General features: G+C 36.4%; 2 protein-coding genes and 1 non-coding gene across 5 annotated transcripts in view; 2 read left to right on the forward strand and 1 right to left on the reverse strand.

Annotated features, from left to right (window-relative positions):
* Positions 1-4,624, forward strand: part of eda (ectodysplasin A) — a 53,900-nt gene extending 49,276 nt beyond the window's left edge. For all 3 annotated transcript variants that reach the window (XM_049476542.1, XM_022667349.2, XM_049476543.1), the window contains exon 8: positions 129-4,624. In XM_049476542.1, coding sequence (XP_049332499.1) covers positions 129-389 — 261 coding nt within the window. In that variant the 3' untranslated portion in view covers positions 390-4,624. The remainder of the gene's footprint in view (positions 1-128) is intronic.
* A 3,541-nt stretch (positions 4,625-8,165) lies between these two features.
* Positions 8,166-8,237, reverse strand: trnap-agg (transfer RNA proline (anticodon AGG)). The gene has a single exon. It is a non-coding gene; the product is annotated as a tRNA-Pro (tRNA).
* Positions 8,238-10,216: 1,979 nt separating this feature from the next.
* On the forward strand, positions 10,217-16,331 carry wnt11f2 (wnt 11, family member 2). Its single transcript, XM_007235852.4, has 5 exons — positions 10,217-10,337; positions 11,720-11,955; positions 12,318-12,595; positions 13,294-13,586; positions 14,653-16,331. The coding sequence occupies exons 1-5, from the start codon at positions 10,234-10,236 to the stop codon at positions 14,825-14,827; spliced, it is 1,086 nt and encodes a 361-aa protein (XP_007235914.1). The 5' UTR covers positions 10,217-10,233; the 3' UTR covers positions 14,828-16,331.
* Positions 16,332-16,778: the final 447 nt, after the last annotated feature.

Raw genomic sequence — 16,778 nt, forward strand, 5'->3', positions numbered from 1 at the left:
TAATGGGCATTTTATACAAACGTAATTCACACACAAAACTTTTGAATTTTTATATAACAGTATTGATATGTTCTGACACACTTTTCTGCATGTTTTGTCTGTGTGTTCCTATGTTTTTAAATGTGTAGGTGTACTACCTGAACTTCACAGACATAGCAAGCTACGAGGTTATGATTGATAAGGACCCGTTCCTGCGCTGCACGCGGAGTATTGAGACTGGACAGCGCAAGTTTAACACCTGCTACACTGCAGGCGTGTGTTGGCTCCGTGCAAAACAACGCATTTCCATCCGCATGGTGTACGAAGACACCTCCATCTCCATGAGCAACCACACCACCTTCCTCGGCAGCATCCGTCTAGGGGAAGCCCCGCCCACTGGACATACCTGAGCCAATCTGCTCAGGTTTCAAAGTCTGATAGACACAGCTGAGCCAATTAGCTCACAGACCATAGACACGCCCAAGCCTTTGGGGCTCACAAACTATGCCTGAGGTATTAATCTCATAGAATATACTGATAGAAACTTTTGAGCTATTAGGCTCACAGACCACGCCCATCAATCAGACCTGAGCCATTAGGCTCACAGACCACACCCATTGACCTGATGTGAGCCATTAAGCTCCTAGATGATGCCCACCGATCTGACCTGAGCAATTAAGCTCCCTGACCACCCCCACAGAACAGACCTGAGCCTTTAAACTCTCAGACCACGCCCACCGATCAGACCAGAACACTGTTTAGACATATCTGTGCCAATGAGCTCATACAACCTGCCCATATAACACACCATTAATCTCACACCCATGAGATGATCAGCTTACAGACCACACTCTCAAAATATACCTGAGTCAATCAGCACATTGAACTCACCCTCAAAGAGACACCTGAGCCCTTATGCATACAGAATAAGTCTACAGGACAAGGTTGAGCCACGTCTAGGACACAAGATCAGCTCAGACCCTGTGGACACACCTGAACTATCTGACCAGCTCACTGACCACACCTTCATGCTCAGGACAGCCAATCAGCTTACTGACCTTGACCACAGACCCTCCTGAACCAGCTGTCTCATATCCACAGTTATCTCCTAAACCAATCAGCTCACAGACACAACTTTCTGAACACAGCAGAGCCGGTCAGCCCACAGACCACGGTCAGAAAAAAAACCCTGAACCAGTCACTCATGAATCAAATTTTTAGGACACTCATTTTTGTGGCACATCTGCAAGTAAAGTTTTTTATTAAAAGTTCAGTCAGTAGTTCAGTCAACCATAGACAGGAAAAGTGGAAATTGCGTGCATGGATTTTTACAGAATGTAAATTGAATGTAAACATTGTTATGTAATATATGTAATTAATATGTAATTATGTAGTTTCATTTACATAAAATAGCAAGAGTTAAAGTTAGCAGTTAAACAAGTTTCATTTGAATAACCTACCTTTAGAAATACAGACAGCATTGAGCAAATCCTTTTTTGTTTTAATATGACACTACTGACTCATCCCTAGCCAGTTCCAGCTTGCCATTACATATCGTATGATTTCTGCTTTGCAATTAACTGGTGATGTTGGAAGACTTTATTATTATTATTATAACACACTATTGTTTTTGTGTCTATATAGTGACTGGTAACTAAGCTGTTACAGCATGCAAATCTGCTGGGCTGTGGAAAGCTGTCCAGTGCCATCATATGGTCAAATTATGAAGTGCAGATTTTACAGGAAGCAGATTGGGCATTTGAAACTGATTTGCATATTCCGATATAAACACTAACATTAGATACTGGAATATTTGTAATAAATATTAAATATGTAGCAGCAAATAGTTTTTTTATATGCAACAACAACAGTATTTCTATTGGCTCAAACAAACCCCTGTGGCCCCACCTTCTACTTCACAAAGTACAAACTACAGTTTGAATTTCATATCACTTAGTTCATATAAGAACAGTGATATAGAACAGTTAGTTACTTTATCACAGCTTCAGAAACACACTGAACACACGCTCATCAAATGAGCACTGGTAAAAATGTATCTAAAATTAAATGTTTCTTTTTTTCTAGCTAAATGTTCTAGCATAATGCTAACTGCTAATAACAGTTCTTCCATTTCAGTACCAGTTTTAACAGGCCCTTGTCCACGTCCTTATGTTGTTACATTTCGTGTAAAAGTGGAGTTAGAAGCCTTAAGAATGACAAGGAATCAGGCAACCACAGCTATTGTCTTTAGCAGAAGAACTTAGAAACTACTGACCCAAAGCAAACCTAATTCTTTATTTAACATATGTAATTAATTATGTGTGTAACTACATTTACATGAAATAGCAAAAAAATAATGAGCTAACTGACTTGCTTGTTAGCATTAAGCATTATATTTACTCTAGTATTTCACTGCTGATTCAATGCTGACAAACTGCATTTTTCTTTTTAGCCTGCTAAGGTTGATATTTAAAACTACTTTAAAATACTGATTGACAGTATCATTTAATTTTCTGGACTTAAGCCTGTAAAGTTTCTATCTATAATGATACAGCTTTCTTTCTGTACTTGCTAGTTTGCTAGATAACAGACATACAAGTGCTACTCTGCAGCTTCACACCAACGCATACAGCAGCCAAACATGGCAACTATTCTCTAGCTTTGTAAACATTCTATTCAAATATCTTAAAAAAATATTTTTAAAAATGAATTCACAGTGCAGCGTTAGCATGGCTAACTGATTATCACACAGAGGCTCACTTGTCACACATTGTCAGAAACCACATCAGTAGGCTATTAGAGATTACCGAACACTTTCACACAGTTGGAAATGCGTGTGTGATGGTTTAGACAGTGCTAATTGGTGGGGCACTTGTTAGCGACATTAGCCTTGTAGCCCCAGTGCAAGCTTTGGTTCTTTCCTACAGACTTTCGCTTTAAATTCCATTTCTATACATCACTATACGTTCAAGGTCAGTACATGTGTTGCAGATATGAAGCAGAAATGTGTGTAAACATTTCAGAGCGACGCGGTTTTCCTATGCCTTTTCGACACGCTTGTCATCATGTGTTGTCTCTTTGTGGTGAGGGTGTGTGTGTGTGGGTTTGTTTGGGTTTGTGTTGAAGCCGTTTATGCTCTGGCTGTTCCACCTGCCTGCCGTTAGCAAACACAAACTGATGCAGAAGCATTTTCGTAATTAGGGCTGATTCTGACTGAGGCCTGCTGTGGGTCTCAGTGTCGGTTCGTTTTGCCTCCGCTAACACGTTCCACCCTCATCATCAGACGTTTGAGTTTTTCTCACTTCTCACAACTCAAAATTTCTAATAACATTATGAGATTGTTTTAAAAGTATTATTTGATTTATAAAGCCCATATTTATTTTCCTGATGTCCGTGTGAAGCATTTGCATGAGTGTATGTACCAAAAATAGACTATTACATTTTACACAACTGACTCATTACTCATGTAAATGAGTTGTGTTCCGAATGACTGCTCTATATTCAGATTTTTTCCTTAAGAATTCAAGACTGGAACACTCTGATAACTTAAGTGTGAGATGGGGATAAAACTGCTGTAGGCTGAACTGTTATACTTAATTCTACCATTTTTTGGACATGAAAGTAAAATCTACAAATTTACAGTGTTCTTTACGTTGTGTCAATTTGCTTTATAAAAAAATGTTTCAACAGCAGAAAAGGTTTAATTTTATTTTTTCTAATACACGCATTGATCATGTGATACATTTTCCAGTTTCCCAATGATCACATAAATGCAAACTAACTAGTTATGATGGTTATGGTTAATCTGAAAGCCCCACAAACCATGGTCAGTCCACACACCTGAGCCATAGAACAGCAAGTGTTTGTGTCGGCAAAAACATATCAAATCATGATTTTAATACATTTCCGAACTGGATATGCTACAGATTGATTTTTAAGATTACAGATTCGATTACATGTTTCGATTTTTTTTTTTCATACATCATACATATGATTTTAGTTAATCACAGAAACAACAGAAAATATTTTTGTTAGTTAATGATTCTATATAAAACTGTAAAATAACAGTTTAAAGAACCTTCTGGTTATTTAAATAGATATTTTACGGTATTAAAGGCTGCATCACAGTGGAGCATTGTGTAATAGGGAATTCTAACTTGTTGAGGGACTGGAAAGAACTAAACTGGGAATTCACATGATCAGTAACTGAGCAGCAATGCAGTTGTGAGTACACTGCATTTCTAATTGTAAGTCAGCAGGAAAGGCCCAGGTGTGTTAGAGGCTGGATTGAAACAGAACCATGAACTGGCTGCAGCTGTAGTGAGACTATATTGCTCATCCTTTAGTTTAGACTGCTTAAACAACTTCAATTTAAACTGGTTAATATGATTTGTTAATATAGAGCGAAAGTAGTTGTATGACAGGTGATGATAATACTGATGATGACGGTGTGTTTAGCTGTGAGTGTGTGTGCATGTGTGTTGACTGTAAGTGAGGATTGTGTGTGATCTTTCTCAATGTTTTTTTTTTCTGAAAATAATGTACATTTGTATACGAGAACTGTAAATATGTAGATAATATACAACTGTTCTCTTTTTATTCTCAACTTTTGTAAAATGGCATTGTTTTTATATAAAAAAATTACTCAAACCTGGAGTTACGTTGTTTTTGTGTTCTAAAAAAGTATTGTGTTCTCAAAAATAGTCAGTTGAGTTCAATTTTAAAGTTTAAGTTCAAAGCAAATATAGCAAAATTGTTGGAGACTTTTACCAATAATGTTACTTAGTACAAAACCTCTTAAAATCAATCGGCACGGTGTCTTTCGTGGGTGTAGACCGCCCCCTGGTGGACAGATATAGAATGCAGGGAAATATTATTTCACTAGATTCTCTTAACAAATACATGATCACATTCAATAATCAGATTTTGTAAGAAAAAAATATACCCACTGTTCCACCAAATGTTTCTCCAGCGTTTTTTGTTTAATATCAAAGTTGAATTTTTTTAGATCCTATTTGAGCAGAGCAAAGTTTGTGAAGCATCTTCCTATTAATCTATTCTATCAAAAAATATTTAAAAAAAAACAATGCAGGCTGCTGCCGACTGAGTCCTTATTGATAATCATGAAGCTAAATATTTAGTTAATAAAAGTTAATAAAATACGCTTCTAGTCTTTAATTTTTGGTTGAATTTTTCTTACTGAAGTAAATATATAAAGGAACATTCTACTAAATGTAACAAGTTTTTTTTAGGTTTGTTTTTTTTTTTTGCATGGATGTTAAATGAGGTAATATCTGGCAGTTTCAACTCTGATATCTTTAACATTCGATTTATTAGGGTTCACTTATTTGCGTCATACAGCTCTGGAAAAAAAATCTAAGAGACCACTTCAGTTTCTCTGATTTTACTATTCATAGGTAGATTAAATAGGTTTGAGTAAAATTTACTTTGTTGTTTTATTCTATAAACTATGGACAACTTTTCTTCCAAATTCCAAATAAAAATATTGTAATTTAAAGCATTTATTTGCAGAAAATGAGAAATGGCTGAAATAACAAAAAAGATGCAGAGCTTTCAGACCTATGAAAATAATTTCATATTCATAACGTTTTAAGAGTACAGAAATATTTAGTGCATTAACCCTGGTTTTAATCACAGTTTCATGCATCTTGGCATGTTCTCCTCCACCAGTCTTACACACTGCTTTTGGATAACTTTAGGCCTGCACTCCTGGTGCAAACGTTCATGTTCAGCTTGGTTTAATAGCTTGTGATCATCCATGTTCCTCTTGATTTTATTCCAGAGGGTTTCAATTTGGTAAAATCAAAGAAACACATCATTTTTAAGTGGTCTAAAAAAAGGGGTTTTCCAGTGCTGTTTATAAAGCAGTGAGTTGGCAATGTAATAAACTGTTGGAATAAATACTGGAATGTATACTTCTATCGAAAAAGCTGACGTAGAAGCTGGAGCTCCTCAAAAATGAACATATATATTTATTAAAAACCATATTTTGTTATATTTATATATAGTATAAAGTATATATATTGTGTATATATGTTGTATGAGCTTTATGTATTGCTGCAATTCAGAAGTCAGTGAGAAGCCGTCTGTACTTTGGAGTGTGTGTGTATTCTGTGGATTGCTGAGGGGTAAACACACCTTAGTCTGGCTTTCTTTCAGAAACATGAGTTTCCTCACCTCTCTCTCTCGCCCATATCAATACCGACATCCTGCACTCTCACACCGCACAGGATACACTCCTGTCCTTTAGGGTGGACAACATGCAGATGAGGATTGGCTTTAATGTGTGAGTGTGTGTATTGTCTCTCTATAGCTCGTCACAGACAGGTAGAGTGTGTTTTGTAGATTACAGTAGCTGTGCAGGCAGGTCAGTTTGCTGCTACTGTTCAGCTGTTTGTTCTGATAAAGATCTACAGACAGCTACTCTGTATGAGTACAGAAAGTCATTCAGAGTGGGGTTTGGTGTGAAACTGTGGTTCATTGTATAGAAATCCTCTGACTCCAATTTCTTTACAGTGGTGATCATAGGAATAGTGTTTTTATGTAATTCTATATGTAATGCTGATTGTAAAATAGAGGCAAACATGATAAAATATGGTTTATCGGGGATTGTTTTTTTTTTCCACACAACTTACACAACTGCACAGATCTCCACCAAAGATTTAAAAACAAATTTTAGCATCAACATCTTATCAGATCCATAATAAAACAGTGTATTGTGTTTATAACTACTTGTATAACTTCAGAAAAATGTTAGGAAATGTTCAGAAGGAGATGATTGAATCCATTCACAACTTTAATCTTTAATAATTTACACATTAATTGTTTAATTAGGCAGATCATTTAGAAAAATAATAAAATAGAACTGATCTGTAAGTACCAATGAACGTGAATAAAACCTCAAATATTATGAATAAATATCATACTGAATAAATATTAAGAAGCTGTTGAAAACCAAAACAATTACTAAATATTTACCTTCCTAATATTACAGAAAGAAGACCCACTTGTTGAGTTTAATGAGTTTGTTAGCTACTTATGCTAACCCACTAATCTGCTTTCCTCAAATTAGCTTTAGACAAATTAACTAATTATAAGCTAATTAATAGCTAAGATAATACACACAACAGGAGAGCAAAGACTTTGTTGTAGATGTCACTGAAAATCATGCTCACGTTTAAAAAATCATTTTTAATGAATTTTTAAACGTTTGAAAGTGATTTAAAAGTGATTTGTTGTTAGATTTTTTGTAGGTTTACATTCGAGAAGACTAAAATGGCTATAACACTCCTGTTTAGTGCACAACATATGTGAAAACAAAATAGCTATAAGGCACACAGTTTTTACACAGTATCGATCTACAATCTATCTTTTGTCTAGTTGTGGCCTAAGAATTGTTTTCTGAATAAAGATTATTGGGTCATGTTGTGCTGAGTGTTATTTTGAGATAAGCAGTATCTTCCATATAATACATTTTTACTTCAGTGGATTCATCATAATAAATATTTAATTTTTATGAAAATATCATATGAACAATTTAATTTACTTGCCAAAAAATATTTTTATTAGAAATATCATATGAACTATTTCATTTATTTTTTAAAATAAAAATGAACTAAATAAAATGAACTATTTCATTTTATTTTTTTAATACAAAATATCTTATGAATTATTTATTTCACTTACAAAAACAAATACTGTTATGAAAAATATCATATGAACAATATAATTTACTTGCGATTTTTTTCATTAAAAATATCATATGAACAATTTAATTTACTTGCCAAAAATATTTTTATTAGAAATATCATATGAACTATTTAATTAATTTGCGAAAAAAATATTTTTTTTTATTTAACAAATGATATAATATATTTAATTCGATTAGTTTTGAGCTTAATTCATATAAAACAGTATTTACAACACTGTGATATTTTTCCATGGCGCTGAAGGCGCGATGTGACAGAAAACGGGTGGAAAGAAAACACCTTTTATTTCCACGTTCCTATCACTTTCCAAAGCGAACAATGATTAAGATAGAAACATGAATAGCTATTATTGTTATTATTATCTAAATAAAACTGTTAATTCATCGCATCTTAGTAAGACTGGATAAAACTAATGCATGTTATGTGTTTTTTTTAATTAGTTAAAAATTAAAAGTAGGGCTCGTCCGGGATTTGAACCCGGGACCTCTCGCACCCTAAGCGAGAATCATACCCCTAGACCAACGAGCCAGCGTGAATACGGGTGCCCAAACATGGGTTTTTAACAAATTCAAATACGATCCTGTTCTATCATTTGCTGGATAGTTCTACACATTTTCTACCCTTTTACTGTTTATTTGTGCGTAATTGGTTTGTTTTAGACAGAAACATGAACTCAGAAAAATTATTAAGCTTAGTTCAATCAGGTCTCACAGCAGCGCTGTCTCTCTGTCAGACTAGGGTTAGATAGTGTAGCGCTTTAGGCTGCCTGTAGAGGTCGCTGTTTCCGCGGTTTAGCTGGAAAACGAGAGGAGGCGCGTTTGAATTCAGGAGATAATTAAATAAACTAAGTCAGTAATATAAAATACACTATTTTACGTACTATTCTAGCATAGCAGTCTTTTATATCTGGCTGAATGTAATAATATGGGAAGGCTGGTTATTTGTGCCTGAAGCAGATTGCTTGCAGATTGCCTGAAGCAGATTGCTAGCAGAGTAGCTAAAGCTATCACACCTTCTGGAAATCTCCTCATCCAGTAATTCCACTGTGCCATGGGCTCTGCTGTGCTCCTGATGTTAATTAGGGAAAGGAATCCGGATTAGCTCAAGTACTGAGAGGATTCAAATGCAAATGAACAGCTTGTTGATCCAGTTTCAGAAGAAAAGCTTCAAAAGAGAGGGGTAGGAATGATGGTTTCTGTTGGAAATGCGCATACAGGTTAGCGCTGCCTCTACAAGCCTCACACCCCGAAGAGCTTTAACCCGGCCACACTGTAAAAAATCTCCTCTATAAGCACTTTATACACACCTTTGTAAACACTGCAGAAAAAATAATCTATCAGGCCACTTTTACACTCGAAACATAACCCAAGTATACAAAGGTGTAAAAAATTTCCACACTCATTACTAGAAGTATACATACTAGGGTTTAAAAATACTTCTGTAGAAGTTTAAATATCAACCCAAGCTTTTTATTCAAGTAAAAGTGTAAAAGTGCTGGTTTTAAAACTACTTCAAGTATAAAAGTAAAATTAAAGTAAAGAAAGATCATCTTCATACTAGGCATACTGTTATTGCTGGAGTGTGACATGAGGTATGCAAGTGTGATGAATTGCGTATAAACCAATAGGGAGTCGGAATGATGTTTATATGTTTATATTTCTCATCCAACCACAATCACTTTTAGATAAATTTAGATTTATCTGGATAGTTTTTTTTCCCAACAATGACAAGCCTGAACAAAAACTAACCAAAATGAAATAGGAGTAACAATGCTATTTTTTTAATGTAAGAAGTAGAAAGTTCAGAAAGTTGTGTGAGAATGTAAAGAATAGAAGTAAAAAGTTGGCTTAAAACTAATTAAGAAAGGTACTAAAGTATTTGTATTCTTAACTTGACACCTTTGTGAGTACACTATGTAAAACTGTTATGCTAAAGGTAAAGTGAGCTATGCTAAAAAAAATGCAAATGCAAGAAACATTAGATGCATGCTTTTTCATAACCAAAAACATGGACAATTCATGGACGCACAATTTGTAATCTTTTGGGGGAGGCAAAATAAGGGACAATGCCTGCTCTAATAGTGATACACAAAAGAACAGATTGGCTTAAATGCAAAATAATGCCAATAAACCCAGAAAAAAAATTGTGTTAAGTTTGGTTTAACACCAAAACATATTTATGTCAATGCATATTTTGGTATCAGAAAATTTGATTTCTGTGTATTATAAACACAGAAAAAATCACATCAAAATAGCTACTAAAGCTATCATGCGTGTTGGTCACTGTTCTGTTATTAATAATGGAGAATAAACGTTGTGAAGTCTGGAGTAATAACAGCTGCTAAACTGATAAAAGTCATGTGGTTTAACATGAGCAGCTGTGTGGTAGTGAGTTGTTCTGGCGCCTCCTGCTGCTCACAAACAGCGTTACTCCCAATAGAAGGGGCGTGGTCTCAAGCTCGTGCCATATATAAAGTGCGTGACCGGCGGGACGCAGCATCGTGAGCTCAAACTGAACCGGAGAAATGCGTGTGCGCGCGGATACACAGCAGCAGCAGCAGCGCCCCCTGCTGTTTCTGCTCTTACTACTACAACTTCTACTACAGCACGGAGAGGGAATATACTGGCTGTAAGACTCAATCTTTACTGCTGATTATGTTCACTGTGTTTTTTCATTAACTTGTGACTTAGTTTGTGTATTTATTTAAAATACAATTTGTTATTTGTTTGTAAAATCCAATACTTATATTTTGATTTTGGTTTAAGGTTAGGTTTAGGTTAAGTCTAATTTAGTTTAATAAGTTGTCATAGTTTACCTTAAGATTAATTTGTTTCAGTTTAGTTTAGAGTTTATTCTGTGGTTGGTGTTTTATTATGAGTTAACCTGTGTTTTAGGGATGCACTGAAATTAAAAGTTTTGGCAGAAAACTAACAAAATGCAACATTTAGCAAAAAGCTAAATATCAAACACAGTTTTCACATGTTTTTAATTAATTTAGCATGATTTAAAATAACCTATATGTATTTTTGTCTTGCTTTTAAAAGGGAAAAGCAATGTCTCCAAAATTTGTTTATTAAATATTTTAAACTCAAGCAGACATACCAATAAAGCTAATTAAATATAAAATATTTTTTTACCTTTAACTTATTTAACCAAAAACCAAAAAAAAAAAACAAAAAAAATAAGCTCAGAAAATATCCATAGTTTCAGTTATAATATGCAGTTTGTGTGTTTTTGTGGCTTGTGTGGATTTGCATTAGGATTTGCTGTGGCCTGGTTAACTTAATTTAAATACAACTATTATAACTACTTTGAACAACTATTAGAAAGAGCATATTAAAGCAAGAACTTCAGTGTAAAACAGAGGTCAGGCTGTGCTTCTGCTATGGAGCCCATCAGCTCTGTCTTTTGGAGGGTCAGTCAAAGGCCAAAATAGGCCACATGCCTGAGTAAAATAGGCTGAACATAGTAATACTGTTTCTGGTTACCACTTGCCTGTGGGAAACTCTGTAAGTTATCATGTTAATTTTGTTATATAAGTGTAGAATTACAGAATGTAGTTGATCTGTTACTGCACAGTTTATCAGCACCCGCTACCCCATTTATCAATGGAAAGAGACTACCATAGGACTTTATGACCACTGACCTGTGCAGACACCATTGCGTGTTAGCTGTCCTCTAGTGCTTCATCAATGGACTAGAGTTCCTAACCACAGAGCCACAGATCTTGTCCAGATATATTTGGGTGGTGGCAGTAACACCGATTTTAAAACCCTGCTGAGCACCTGCTGAGAATGACCCCTTATTCATATAGTAGGTGGTCAGTTGTGATCCCATGGTGCTCCATTTTTATTACAAATGGTACAAGAGTAACTGTACACTTCGTAGGTTTCCCTATATTTTAGGTGTTTCTAGACCAGCTAGTAAATTGGTAGCTCAGTGTGTTATATACTGTGTTCGCAGAATATACCTTGTTTATGTTGTTTACACTGTTTTTTTTTTATCTGCAGTGGTCTAGCTTCCCGTGGCATTCCTGTGAGTTGGAATCACACTCAACACTGCAAGCTCCTCCACACTCTGGCTCCAGATCAGCAGCAGCTCTGTCGGAGAAACCTGGAGCTGATGGGCAGCGTGGTTCAGGCGGCCGAACTGACTAAAGCAGCCTGCCAGAGTACCTTTAAAGACATGCGATGGAACTGCTCATCCATACAGAGTGCACCGAACTTCAGCCCAGACCTGGCCAAGGGTGAGCATTAAGTTTGCGCTGATTTCTGTGGTATTGTTGGGTTTATTTTTTGGTTGTTGGGTTATTTGACTGCTAAGTTCTGTTTGGTTTGTGTGGCTATGTGGATGGGATAGGTTGTTTGGAGGGTTGGTTCTAGTTGGTTTGTTTAATTTAGCTTAGTTGACTGTTGTTGGTTCGGTTGGTTGCTTAGTTTTGTTTGGCTGGGATGAGTGGTGGTTTGGTTTGTTGGCTGGTTTGATTGGTTTGTCACTGGCAGCAGCAGAAACTGTGTGAATGCCACTTTGGTGGTGGAGTCCATACAGCAAGCTTATATATGTGCAAATCTATAAAACTAATAAATTCTCTTTGTCTCTGTGTTTTAGGTACACGTGAATCTGCATTTGTGTTTTCTCTCTCTGCGGCTGTGTTAAGTCACTCTATCGCTCGCTCTTGTGCATCCGGTGCTCTGCCCAGCTGCTCCTGTGCTCCGGCCCCGGCTGAGCAGGCCTCATCTGATTTTCGGTGGGGGGGCTGTGGAGATAACGTTCATTATGGAATGCAGATGGGCTCTGCCTTCTCTGATGCCACACTCAATAGCAGGCGCTCTGGATCCCCATCTATCAGACTGATGCACCTGCACAACAACGCAGTTGGCAGACAGGTAAGAGCCTTAAATCTGTACAGTTTTTACAATGTCTTCAGCACTTACACTGTATCTCCAAGTCAAGATCAATTAAATTCATATAACTGTTATTGTATTCTAATGACCCTACACTTCCTGTAGAGTTTTACAGTGTGATTCCAGTAGTCAATACCGATGTTTTGTTACTTTACATATTGAGGGTTCGTATGGTCATAAAAACCTGGAAAAGTCATGAAAAAAAACAATTTACAGGCCTGGATTAGTTTTGGGGAAAAAAAAATATCCAGAATGTTTTGGAAAAGTCATGGAAATTTGGTCTACAAATCTTTGTGTTTCAGTTTATCGATGAAGAAAATCTATTTTGAGCTAATAAATACGTCAGCTCAGAATTAAATCAGTAATTTAAGCCTACACAAAGGAGCTCTCAGGACATGACATACATTTTAATATTAAATATTGTGTCAACATTTTTATCAGATTCGTTTTAGGCCTACTATAATCAACATTGATTACAGATTTGATTTATTTTTGGTTTTATTGTCCATGTCTGCACTGATGTGTTAAAAATCATATGTTCATGAAAATTTGCCTTAAAGACATTGAAAAGTGATGAAAAAATTATTGGTTAAAAAAAGTGTTTGAACCCTGTATATAATCATCACTTGTGACTTGAATATGTATTTATAACTATGTGATGTGTCCCCATATCTCTTTAGGCGGTACTGGACTCCTTAGAGACAAGGTGTAAGTGTCACGGCGTCTCCGGCTCATGCTCTGTGAAGACATGTTGGAAGTCCCTGCTGGATGTGGGTCAAATTTCAGCTCAGCTGAAAGCCCGCTACCTTTCAGCCACCAAGGTGGTCCCACGGCAGATGGGGTCACGCAGGCAGTTGGTTCCCCGGGAGATGGAGGTGAGACCGGTCCTGGAGAATGAACTCGTCTACTTAATCAGCTCACCTGACTACTGCTCGTACAATACCAAGCATGGATCATACGGAACCACTGACAGGTACGCACACATACACACACAATGTTTCAAATCTTTCATTTAACCCCAATAAGGCCGCTGTAAAACACATCACTTATATTACAATACCTATTTACAATTTACAGAGGGGGACACCAAAAGCTGGATTTAATATGTGTAATATTCAATTCTAAAAAAGAATATAATACAAGGTCTTAGGTTTTCCATATGTGCAGATTAATCACGGTGTCTGTCTAATTCTCGCCCTCCTATTGATTTGTTTCACCTAATGTCTCACTACAACTCGCACAAAGACATAGGGTGTCCTGTGTATTCCACAATCCTTATCAATCAATCTTATTGATGAGCGATTAATCCATCAGGGAGCCATAGGGTGAGTGGATTAGGGTTAGGCATTAGGGGATAATTGGTAACCTGAGAATAGAGAGAGGGAGGGCTAGTTAAACATTACATTGTTTGCTTTCTCTCTGTCTTTCTCTTTCTTGGTTACACACACACACACAGTGTCTATACAAGGTACAAGAAATCCAAAACATGCAAATATTAAATAATAAATACAATGTGCATGCACAAAGCATATCGGCGCTGTCCAAAGAAAACGCAACTTTACACGAGAGAGAAAAAAAACTATTTACTTTCAATGAAAGTCAATGTAAAATAAGTTTATTTCAGGTAAATTTAGAAATTTTCTATTGGTTTATGTAAAGAAAGGTTTGTGTCTTTAAATTATGTAGTAAACTAAAAATCAACAAAAAGATACTTGTTTGTCATTGGATAGTTACAACAGAGTATATAGGCTAAAAGCTCAAAGTACTCATATGAACAAACCTACAATTGGCTAACAAGCACATCACTCAGTTATCAAAGTAACGTTGGCCAATATTAGATATTACATCTTTACTTATTCTGGTAACAACCAAGGCACACATGGCTATTAAGAGTGGTATTAGAGTGAGGTAGGATAAAGCTAGTCTTTGTTTGCTTGCTGGAATCTTAGATAAAATTTAGTATGTTTAAGTGTGTTAGTTTACTACTACCACAAGTGTTTATGCTCGCTTTTAATGAAATGTATGTGTTTCTTCCACAGACAGTGCAATAAGACAGCCACTGGCAGCAGTAGCTGTGGTTTGATGTGCTGCGGCCGTGGATACAACACGTACACAGAGCAGGTGGAGGAACGCTGCAACTGCCGCTATCACTGGTGCTGCTACGTCACCTGCAAGAAATGCCAACACACAGTGGAGAGACATGTCTGCAAGTGAGACTTGCAGAAAGACTGAGAGAAAAGGAGAGATTCCAGTCCCCTATTCTGTATCTTTTTGTCATTGTCACACTCCTGAACTTTGTAGCTTGTAGTGCTTACCTTATAAAATAAGTGTGGGCTTTGCTTTGTTTGGAAAATGGAACAAGAGTCAAACTCCCTTATGCTTGCAGACAGAGAGCCAGGTCGAAACATCAGGCTAGTAATTAGCATGTGCTAATTTGCTAAGTTAGCTAAACTTCTTAATAGCCTAGTAAAACATGGCTAGTTTGCAGACTGCTCTGCTCAAGCTAATAATATTTAAAATGACTTCACCTCATTAAAACAAAACTATAACTATAGCAGGCTGCTTAGCTTTTATATAAGCTAACATTTGTAAGTAATTTGTTAGGACATCAGCTATGCTTGAGTGTTGGAATACTTTTCAATACATTTTAAAGGGGAGGTCTTGATGTACATTTCTGTTCTGGAAGCACTGGATATATTCAGACGAGGACTCTACGTCTGAGGAGGGTGCCGATGTGGAAGCCGCTGTGTGTTTGCTATCGAGAGGAATTTCCCACAGGGGTGAAGAGTGAAGCACTGAGAAGAGAAGGAGGGAGAGCAAGTGATGAAAGGAAAGATTCCTGAGTGAATAGAGTGAACAATGGGATGAGCACAAGACAATGGGCCAAGGTGTCAGACTGAAACTCCAGAGGTGGAAACAACAAGGACCCAAATACTGATTAACCTGCTTCAGGAACCTCAGGGAGAGAGAAAAAGAAAAAGAGAGATGAAGGGGGAAGGGTAGCATTGTGTGTTACTCTTTTTTATTTATTTAATAGAGATTATTCTTTCTTAAAGTGATAGTTGAGCTACAAAACGTCTGATCCCAAACTGAGCTGTAAGGATAATGTAGCAAACAATTAATAGATTAAGTAGTTATTCCCTACCAGTTAGCACCTGAGCTACATGGCTAATGCAGCTAACATATAATAGAAGCATATACCCCACTGATTAGCACGGTGTTATCTGCACTACATCATCATTTTTAAAATTGCTGTTGTGGTTCCTGACACTGTATGACCGTAACAGTGTAATAGAAAACACTGTTATCTATAGACATGGATTAAAGTATAAATCAGAGCTCAACACAGTAGCAGCATGAACTTTTCTTCATGTTTATAGAAAACAGTGATTCATACAGTGTCAGAAACGGCATAAACAAGTCTATAGCATGTTATTTAGAGGGATCAGAACCATATAACGCTGGAACACAAAAAAATAACCTGTCACCAGTCCTGTTGTTTCACTTTAAATGCAAAAGAAGCTACAGTTGTTTTTACTGGTCAACTACATTTAGGTTAAGAGTGATGGGGGTCTAAGATCTTTTTGCTTAAGTATCACTTTAACTGTAGCTAATTGTAAATATAAAATAACAGATTTATTGTACATTTTGCTGTAAAATATGTAAGTGTATTTATTTTATACATATATATATATATATATAAAGTTTGTTTGTCTCATCACAGCTGTTGGTTTGGTTAATGATCACATGACATATGTTGGTCAAACTGTGGAACCACACACACACACACACACACACACACACACACAGTACTAAATCACAGTAGTGTGTGAATGTGGTGTCTCTGGGTGGGGGTGGAGTTGAGGTATTCTGGGGGGGCATGGGTTGGGGATTAAAATGTTTGGGGTTAAAAAACAGCAGTGGGTCACTTTTCAGTTCCTCCCCCAAACACATCAAAGAGTCTTTCAGGATATCAGCAATACAGAGATCTTACACACACACACTCACAGGCAAATCAGAGTAATTCAGAGATTAGAGATTCTGATAGTCATCCATTTTTTCAATGACCAGAGAGATGAGGGGGGTTTATATAGAGGATAGAAAGAGAGCTAGAAAGAAAAAAAAACAAGAAGACAGGATAGAACATATAAAGACAGGTGAGAAA

This window comes from Astyanax mexicanus, chromosome 1 (assembly GCF_023375975.1).
Source record: "Astyanax mexicanus isolate ESR-SI-001 chromosome 1, AstMex3_surface, whole genome shotgun sequence".
In the NCBI taxonomy this organism is placed as follows: domain Eukaryota; kingdom Metazoa; phylum Chordata; class Actinopteri; order Characiformes; family Acestrorhamphidae; genus Astyanax; species Astyanax mexicanus.

What these genes read in the sequence shown, in the direction of transcription:
- wnt11f2 (XM_007235852.4), top strand. Translation starts at nt 10,234, where the DNA reads ATGCGTGTGCGCGCGGATACACAGCAGCAGCAGCAGCGCCCCCTGCTG. An exon ending in GGAGAGGGAATATACTGGCT is followed by an intron (nt 10,338 to 11,719) that starts GTAAGACTCAAT and finishes TTTTATCTGCAG; the next exon opens with TGGTCTAGCTTCCCGTGGCA. An exon ending in TCATACGGAACCACTGACAG is followed by an intron (nt 13,587 to 14,652) that starts GTACGCACACAT and finishes TTTCTTCCACAG; the next exon opens with ACAGTGCAATAAGACAGCCA.